This window comes from Macrobrachium rosenbergii, chromosome 39, assembly GCF_040412425.1.
Source record: "Macrobrachium rosenbergii isolate ZJJX-2024 chromosome 39, ASM4041242v1, whole genome shotgun sequence".
Taxonomy (NCBI): Eukaryota; Metazoa; Arthropoda; class Malacostraca; order Decapoda; family Palaemonidae; genus Macrobrachium; species Macrobrachium rosenbergii.
Window position 1 is genome coordinate 2,413,686 of NC_089779.1, and position 8,830 is coordinate 2,422,515.

Consider the following 8,830-nt stretch of genomic DNA (forward strand, 5'->3'; position numbering starts at 1 on the left):
TGAGAATGCCATTCAGCTGTTTTGGAAAGTTACATAACTTATAACTGCCTGCTTAACATTTGCATAGAGTAGAGTAATTTGGCTGCCATACTCGTTATGCTTTGTAATAGGACTTTATTAAGATTGCGATGTGGATGTTTCATGTCATGAGCGGTGAAGCGGATTTCGAGTGATACAAGGGCTTGCTCCTTTCAGCTTACGTTTGAGGTTTTGTGGCTTCATCTCCAGACGTCAAAAGTCCTCCATTGTCAAACGTAAACACAGGACGGGTTGATGCAGTTTTGCTGGCACTCGTCACTAGTGCCTTTATTTTTGGTTCAAAAAAATTCGCTGTACCATCCATTAGGAAGCTTTTTTTAAGTCTGTGTGGATATCATCATAAAATTTTTTTTATCAACTAGCAGTTATTGTGGGATGATAACATGAACTGCAGAAAATGTTCTCAGCTATTATGTGGATCACTTGTAGCTATGAAAAGACTTTTGAATGTGATAGGCAATTACTCGATTCCCTTTCATTACAGTAGACTATGAATATCTTGTCTTTTAGACATGGGTAAAACTTGGCATCCAGCTGACCCTCTCGCCATTCTGAGTATTTAAAAAAAGGAAAAAATTCATTGTTTTGGTATTACCTTGACATGACACAAGATATTTTGCTACCCAGAAAAGTATTTTATAAAATCATTATTAAGTTAGAATTTTGTATTATAAAATAAACAAGTCGTTGCAGTCTATTTCCCTCTTGTTGTACTTTTCAGAAATATCTGAATTCACTGATGCTATTTTGATCAGATTGAGATAAGATCACTGAAACACACCTGTACCATGGAGAACTTAAACCTTTGTTCATCTCATTTCCATCTGTTGACCAACCCCAGGAAGCCTAGGCAGAAGCCTGTTAGTAGTCGCGTGGCATTCTTTGATACCCTCTTTGCGCAGTTAGCCTCAACTTCTGTGAAAACAACCAGCATGATCTGTTTTGTTGGACTGTTGCTTGTTATGTGGAGGTGATGTAGATTACTAGCAGCGTCCTGCAACCCCCAATCTCGACATCTCAGCTGGAGAGAAACTAACGCCGTTTTTCTTTCCGTTTCCGTTCTGTTTGTAGAAATCGCCTGCATTTCAAGCCAGCAGACTCTGCCCATATCGTCTGTGGGGGTGAGGGGCCGAGGGTGTCGACGGACGAAGTCAGGGGACGAAAACACCAGAGGATCGGACAGTGAACAGGACACGAGTGGCGGCAGCCCAGGGAATGCACCCGTTCAGCCCGCTGCAGACACGTACAAAGTCCCCGTCAGGTTAAGGAGAGGTAGGTGTAAGACGATCAGGAACTGCTGCGATGTTAACACTGACCTTTGATTGTGCTCTCCTGTAAATGCCACTGAATCATCATCTTGAGATTTCTGTGTTGTCTAGATTTCGAGGATAAGGTGGATGTACATTGCAAGCTGTCAGGTACGGGGATGTTGATGCTTGAGACAAGTTTGGGAGACTTTGAAAACCTACAGGCTATACAAATGAAAAAGCTACTTGCTTGAAGGTCTTTGCAAAAGCGAATGGCTGTTATGAAGTAGGATGCATTTCATTTTGCTTCGGCTGAGAATTGTAGGACATTGGGTTTTGATACCATATTAAATAACATTAATTTATTTTTCTCAAATGGAATTTAAAAGTGTATTGGAGGAAGGGGAAAGTATTCCTTTTCTAGCTAAATCATTCATGACTACTTATTTCGTGCATGGTTTTCAGAAAGATGACTAAATTAGCCAATTAACAAATTTACCGAGCCACCCGTAGTGTTTGTATATCATAAAAAAAATAACTGCCTGTACATTTTGAGAAGTTTTGCACGCCCTGGATAAAAAAAATGTGTGTAAAGTCATATCCAGCTGAACAGAGCTTGTTTTGACAACATGCATAGCGTGATTTGCATTCATCTTTAAATCACTAGCAAGATGCACAATGACTTGTCTATTCAGTTGTTTGCCCCACATTCTTTTTGGATTTAATAATTTCTCTTAATATACATCATACCTTTCTCTCTCTCTCTCTCTCTCTCTCTCTCTCTCTCTCTCTCTCTCTCTCTCTCTCTCTCTCTCTCTCTCTCTCTATTCAGTTGTTTGTCCCACATTCTTTTTGGGTTTAATCATTTCTCTTAATATACATCATACCTCTCTCTCTCTCTCTCTCTCTCTCTCTCTCTCTCTCTCTCTCTCTCTATTCAGTTGTTTGTCCCACATTCTTTTTGGGTTTAATCATTTCTCTTAATATACATCATACCTTTTCTCTCTCTCTCTCTCTCTCTCTCTCTCTCTCTCTCTCTCTCTCTCTCTCTCTCTCTCTCTCTCTCTCTCTATATATTCAGGTGTTTGTCCCACATTCTTTTTGGGTTTAATCATTTCTCTTAATATACATCATACCTTTCTCTCTCTCTCTCTCTCTCTCTCTCTCTCTCTCTCTCTCTCTCTCTCTCTCTCTCTCTCTCTCACACACACACAAACTTCACCTATCTCATATTTTTTTTAGATTCGTTTTCTTGTTGCTCAGGCCCAGACTTCACCTTCCACCCTCCCGACTCGAGCACGGAAAGCAATGACGAGAGGTCACCGGTACCCCCACGTCGTCCTCCCCACCAGCAGCAACAACAGCAGCAGCAGCAACAGCAGCAACAGCAAACACAGCTGAAGCCTCAGCAGCAGCAGCAACAGCAACAGCAACAGCAGGCTAAACAACAGCAACAGCAGGCCACCAACCCGCCCCCTCCTCACGCCCATCCGGTCCAGCATGCTAGGAGATACCACGCTTTCACACCAGCGCACGCCCACGTCTTGAGGTAAATCACGATACGAAACTGTCGCTGAGTTTCTGCCGCTCGATTCGTACTGGAGGTCAGGCTCCTGATCATGCAAGGTTTTAACATTGGCGCGGTGGTCGCATTCTTACCGTATATACTTCCATTTACCTCAAACTTCATTGCATAGTGTTGATAGATTAGACCTCGGGGATTCAGTTTACGTTTCAAGACAACAGATGTCGTGAGGATAATTTGTATGAGGACTTTCACTTTTAACTTTTCAGATTAGGTAGTCAGCTTTTCATACTTTAAACAGTGCATTTTTAAGCCTTCAGAACGTGCAATTTTTACGACTAAAAGAAATATCTTTATAGGTTTTAAGAGGTGTTAAAAGAACTGTGTAGCTAGTGACTGTTTCTTTATTGTAGAAAATCATGAATAAGGAATCTCCCTGTCGTTTGACAGTTTAATAAAGAGAAAAATTGGCTTGTAGAAATTATAGTTTTTTTTTTACAATTGACAATCAAATCTATACTGAAAAATATTCCAATGTCAACAAGTGTTTTCTTTTGGTAAAAAAAATAACATTTCCTCTTGAATTTGTACACTTCAGCACCGTAGCGTCTTTCTCTACTGTTAAATATTGCATGTCACTGGAATTATCTTAGCCATGAGTGTCAGTCAGTCAAATTTTCTTGGCCAAAACAAGTTAACACTCTTTAGAAATTAACATTTTTTTTTTATATTATTGCTCTATTTTTAAGTGGTACCTCTGATTTTTTTTTAAACTGCATGAGATGCTTTTTATGTCTGTATTTACCCGATTTTATTTACTTATTTTCAGTGATAAGGTAAATATTGATTACTGGTTTTGTTTTGTGGCATTTTTGTGTGGGTTCTGTTTAGAAGCATGTTGGAGCCGTAGGAAGTCCAGAGTGGGAAGGGATTACCCTATAAGTAAAGCAGTAGTTTAGCCGTTAGCTTTTGTCCAGGTGTATATCATTTATAATCCTTAGTTCTAAACGCATAAGATAATATCATTTTTGCGGTGGTCGTTGGCCCAGCAACCTCTCCTCAAACGTTTCTGCTCGGAAGAGACGCGAATGAGAACCGTGACGCCAGCAAAGTCAGTTAATCTGCTCATTCCAAAGTGTTCCACGCCAATAGGCATCAAGGCTAATCTGTCATGACAGAAAGGAGGTTAAAACCTCAAGGGTGGGATTTGTCAAATGGCCATGTCCTCCGTGGCCGGCTCGTAACCCTCCTAATAGTCTGTTGAAATCAGCGATCATCTGACTGCGCAATTAAGTTTCTGTTTTATTCTCGCTCACCCTCAAATTTTGGAACTCTCTCCCTCCCCACCTCCGTTTGCCCATCCTTGCTTCCTTTGCGGTTCGGCCCCCGTCACCTGCCCTCCCGTTCTCTTCCTTGGTTTATTCGGTTCTGGGCTAGATAAGGACAGTCGGTTACCCGTCCAGTATATTGACCTCTTATCATATTTCGTCACGGCTGTTGGGCCTCCTTTGGGAAAGGTCCCCCGTCCTTGCCTGAAGCAAGTTTGCTGTTGTCTTCGTCGAACATCTCAAAAATAGCTGGTGCGTCAGAAATTATATTTGGTTTGCAACTCATTAACTATTCATATGAAACGCAGAATTCAGCGGGCAACATGGCAACATCTCACATTGTAGAGGTTTTATGATTTTTGTAGATCTTTGTATGTCATCACTAGGCCACGAATCTTGCCACATTCTTTTTCTGGTAAGACGTGAGATTTTAGAGAAGAGCGTTCTGATCGTGTGCTTGTTCACTTCGTTATTCAAAATGAACAAACGTTAGTGTGAAACAAACATAAAAGCCCATTAGTTTGGCAAAGAAAACTGCCACAGAATAGAACACCCAATAGAATATACGAGTACCAGGCAAGATACGATACAAAAAACCAAAAGTCTTATGAATATATGCATAAATCGTCGCATCACTTTCGTATATTGCAATGCTATTTATACTCCCATTCGGAAACTACAAGGAACTTCTCAGAATTCATTTATCGTAGAAAACCAAAATGCGATGGATGACTTTTTTGTGAAAACTCACAAAGTTTCCTCCTTTTAGTATTACACTCTTGACACTTCTGTACTGAGATGTTGACATCAAGCCAAGGACGTTTTCATGAATGGCGTGAATTAACATCAGTGTGAATCCTTAACTGAGATTTGTTTTCCACTTCGCCTTTCTTTTTGAGTATATTACCATAGTTCGGTTCCCCCAAATCTCTTCAAAGTAATCATTGCTTCTGATAATGGCTATGCATAACTATGTCTGTACTATAGCTTGCTTAGGTTAATTTTTAATAAACCAAATTGGATATTGTCTCTGCTTTGATGTATAAGGTGAAACGTTTTATGGTAAAATAGTAAAGCTCGTGTGTTGAATGGTCAGTTAGTAATTTAGTTGTATTTGCTGTTTTTACCCTTGATATTTATTATTATTATTATTATTATTATTATTATTATTATTATTATTATTATTATTTGCTTGGTATAATTTATTCTCTGCAAAGTTTTGCATTTCCCTATTTTTAATTAGGATAGTTTATGTTTTTAGAACTCTTATGTCATTTTTCAACTTGATTGAGGTTTCCTGACGCATATAATCTATATATATAAAAATGGATGTATGTATATGTGTGTGTGTGTTCCAGCATAACTCTGAAATGCATTGAGCAATTTCAACCAAACTTGGTATACATATGACTTACTATCTAGAAAAGAATACTGTGGGGGTAAGACATCACTTAGTACCAAAGGGCAGAGAGGGTGTTAGGGAGGAGAAAGAGGGAAAGAGTGCAGGAGAGTTGGAGAGAGAGTGAGAGAGAGAGTAAAGGGGGAGTTAGGGAGGAGAAAGAGTGAGAGAGAAAGAGAGAGAGAGACAGAGAGAGAGAGAGTAAAGGGGGTGTTAGGGCGAGAGAGAATTTATCGGTTGTCATTCAGAGTTTTCCCAGCCAGCGCCAGGTTGGTCAGCTAGTTAGAATATATTTTCAATGCACTTTGTCTGAGTAGCCTACCATTCACTTAAAATCTGGAAGTTGTTTCCCGAAATATATTTGAGAAAATATTTCAGACTAATCTCAGCCCTTCTGAAACTTTTGGGGGTTTATTCAGCTTCAACCTGCTTTTGTTCCCAAGAAATAAACATTTGCTGTGTGAGGTCTTTAAATAATTGAACCTTTGATGACTTAGAGCGATATATTGACGCTGCGTAAATTTTGCTTGGTGGTTTTGAACTCCCTATGCTGAACCCTGATAATTATGCGTCAGGATTGTCTTCCAAGAAAGGTCTCAAAAGTGGTAACAACGGCAGTATTGTTAATATTTAGGAATTTAATTTTTAAAATTTTTATCTCTCTTTTTATCTTGATTCTGCATTTCTCCTTCACGTTATGGCTTGTGCATAGATATTAGTTGACACTGCTTTTGCTTTTATGATGACCTTAGCTTTGTTAAGTCTTAGATGTTAGCCTTGCTATTTTATGGATGCCTTGTGCATTTTGTTTGTTTAATGTTTGCATTTTCTCTTTTTATTATAAAGACTAAAGGATTTCTTTTTACAGTTTATTATTAATTATAAAGACAGGGATTTCTTTTTACAGTTTATTCATTTATACTCTCATTTGTGTCTGTTCACACCAAACATGTTCTCTTCTGCATCTCAATTTCCCTGCAATATTTTTCCAGTCACCTTAAGTATTGCTGACATTACATGGTTATTAAAGTTGCAGTTTGCTTTGAAGTTAGGGTATCCAGTTAACCCGATGGTTTTCACGTTAATTATAAATTTTATACCTCATTATTTAGAAATTTATAATAATTTTTTTTTTACAAAGTGACCCCTTTGCTCTCTTTTTCTCTTCTGCATCTCAATTTCCCTGCAATATTTTTCCAGTCACCTTAAGTATTGCTGACATTACATGGTTATTAAAGTTGCAGTTTGCTTTGAAGTTAGGGTATCCAGTTAACCCAATGGTTTTCACGTTAATTATAAATTTTATACCTCATTATTTAGAAATTTATAATAATTTTTTTTTTTTGCAAAGTGACCCCTTCGCTTTCTTTCTGGTGTTGGAATCCTTTCATGTGTAAGGCCCTTCTGTTCTTAACTTTAGTTGTCTTTTACATATATTAAATTGAGATGAGTTCAGTGCACAAGGGCTTATCTTGCTATATGCAGTATTTCAAAAATGTGTAAGGCAGTTCTCAGCAGTAGTGACAGTAGGACTACTATTAGTGGTATTGGTGATGGTAGAAGTAACTGACATTTCTTGTCCTTCCGTTACATCAAATTTGGATTGTTGATCAGGCATTGGTGAGGGAAAAGTAGCAGCAAGATTAATTAAAGCTCTAGCGGAAGGAAAATTGACAGTAGTAGTAGTAGTAGCAGTAGTAGTAGTAGTAGTATAAGTAGTATAGTAGAAGACGGAGGAGGTTGCAATAATGATAGTACCAGTAGCAGTAAATGTAAGCCGATGATAACTTGATGACCGAACATCACGATAGCCATACATACCCACGATGAAGCCCCGACCACTCCCCTCCAGGTCCAACACCCTGGAGAGCGTGTACTCAGTGGAAGGCGCTGTAGGAGGGCCCCTAAGGCCCCCCACGGGGTTCTCCGATTCCAGGGAACTCTCCGAAGCAGAGTGTGACAGGGACCCTAGGGAAACGGGCTTAGGGGCCGCCACGCCAAGGGGTTTGCAACCAAGGTAAACGTAAAACAACGCACAGAGTCCAGTAGATTTTTTTCCTTTCTGTTGCTTCTGTTTAGTAGCATTCTTCGGCTCGGGCGATACTCTTGAATTTTGCCATTACCCACTTTTTCCCTTGCCATCCACTTTCAAGTTTGGGACATTTACCTCACACCGTGTAGTTTCTCTTGAAGATCAACAGTATTTTAGAACTTCCTCCAACTATAAACCCAGAAATATAAGTCCTTTCATTTTGACATGCCTCTGATTCCTCTCATTTCAATTTTTTTTTTTTTCTTTTGTGTACATTTCAATTTCGTTTTATTTTCACACGCGTGATTTTTAGTTAAATCAGTGTCGCTTAGCAAGCCTTTTCGTGAAACTGTGTGCCTGTATTTTCTTCGTTCCAGTTGGGATCACTTGGTGATGAGAACATTTCATTTCCTTTGTGTTTTGTCCTAGATTGTTTCAGTGTCCTGCCATTATTCTAGTTTTATGTATGTGTGTATTTATTTAGTTGAAGTCTGGAAAGTTATCATTGACCTGAGTTTTAATGTGCGTTGTGTATATCATGTCACCATAATGATTTGGATTCTTGCAATACAACATTTTCCTATTTGTGTTGTCCGGAGATCTGCCTCTGTTCCGAGTGTGTCAGGGTAAAGAAATGTTGTATCCTTTAAATATTTTGTCACCGATATGGTCTACCTCCATTCTCCTTGTCGTGAATTATGACTCCGTGTTCAGTGTAAATATTTTCTGACGTGATGCTTGTAATACCAATCCATTTTTATACTTTTACAAATTATGAAACTATTTTTACAGAGCAAGATTGATTTTGCTAGTTTCTGACTGTAAGTTGAACAACACAATGATAACACTTCTTTTTTATTTTAGTATTCTGGAAGAAAGATGCAAATTACCATTGTCCTTTTTCACCAAAATTGTCCTTTCCTCTCTCTCTCTCTTTGCAGACGCCCCGTAGCTACAAGATCTGGCAATGATTACAGCATTCACGTGTAGATGGTTTAGATGTATGTTTTTATACAGTGTGTTTTAGAGTTGTGTGTACATCAAATTATATGTCAGAGGTCAAAATAAACATATCAGTTTTATGGATCTTTGTTTTATCCCCCGCAAGGTGAAATTGCCCTCTGTGTAATCTCGATCGTGGGAGAGTAACTTCTATTTCATTCTTTTCCAGTGAGAGTTGTGAGCTGCACGTCAATATTGTAACAGTGTAGACAGACTACCGAGACAGGGGTAGAACAGTGAAGGATCTGTAGCGTTATG

At 38.8% G+C, this 8,830-nt stretch overlaps 1 protein-coding gene across 11 annotated transcripts in view; it reads left to right on the forward strand.

Moving 5' to 3' along the window:
* Positions 1–8,830, forward strand: part of LOC136825636 (cell adhesion molecule Dscam1-like) — a 483,321-nt gene extending 474,491 nt beyond the window's left edge. For 3 of the 11 annotated variants that reach the window (XM_067082253.1, XM_067082262.1, XM_067082255.1), the window contains 4 exons: positions 1,111–1,311; positions 2,529–2,835; positions 7,391–7,555; positions 8,512–8,652. In XM_067082253.1, the coding sequence (XP_066938354.1) occupies positions 1,111–1,311; positions 2,529–2,835; positions 7,391–7,555; positions 8,512–8,560 (722 nt within the window). In that variant the 3' untranslated portion in view covers positions 8,561–8,652. Of the gene's footprint in view, positions 1–1,110; positions 1,312–2,528; positions 2,836–7,390; positions 7,556–8,511; positions 8,653–8,741 lie in introns of those variants that run through there. The other 8 variants (XM_067082256.1, XM_067082257.1, XM_067082263.1 and 5 more) reach the window with 5 other exon arrangements.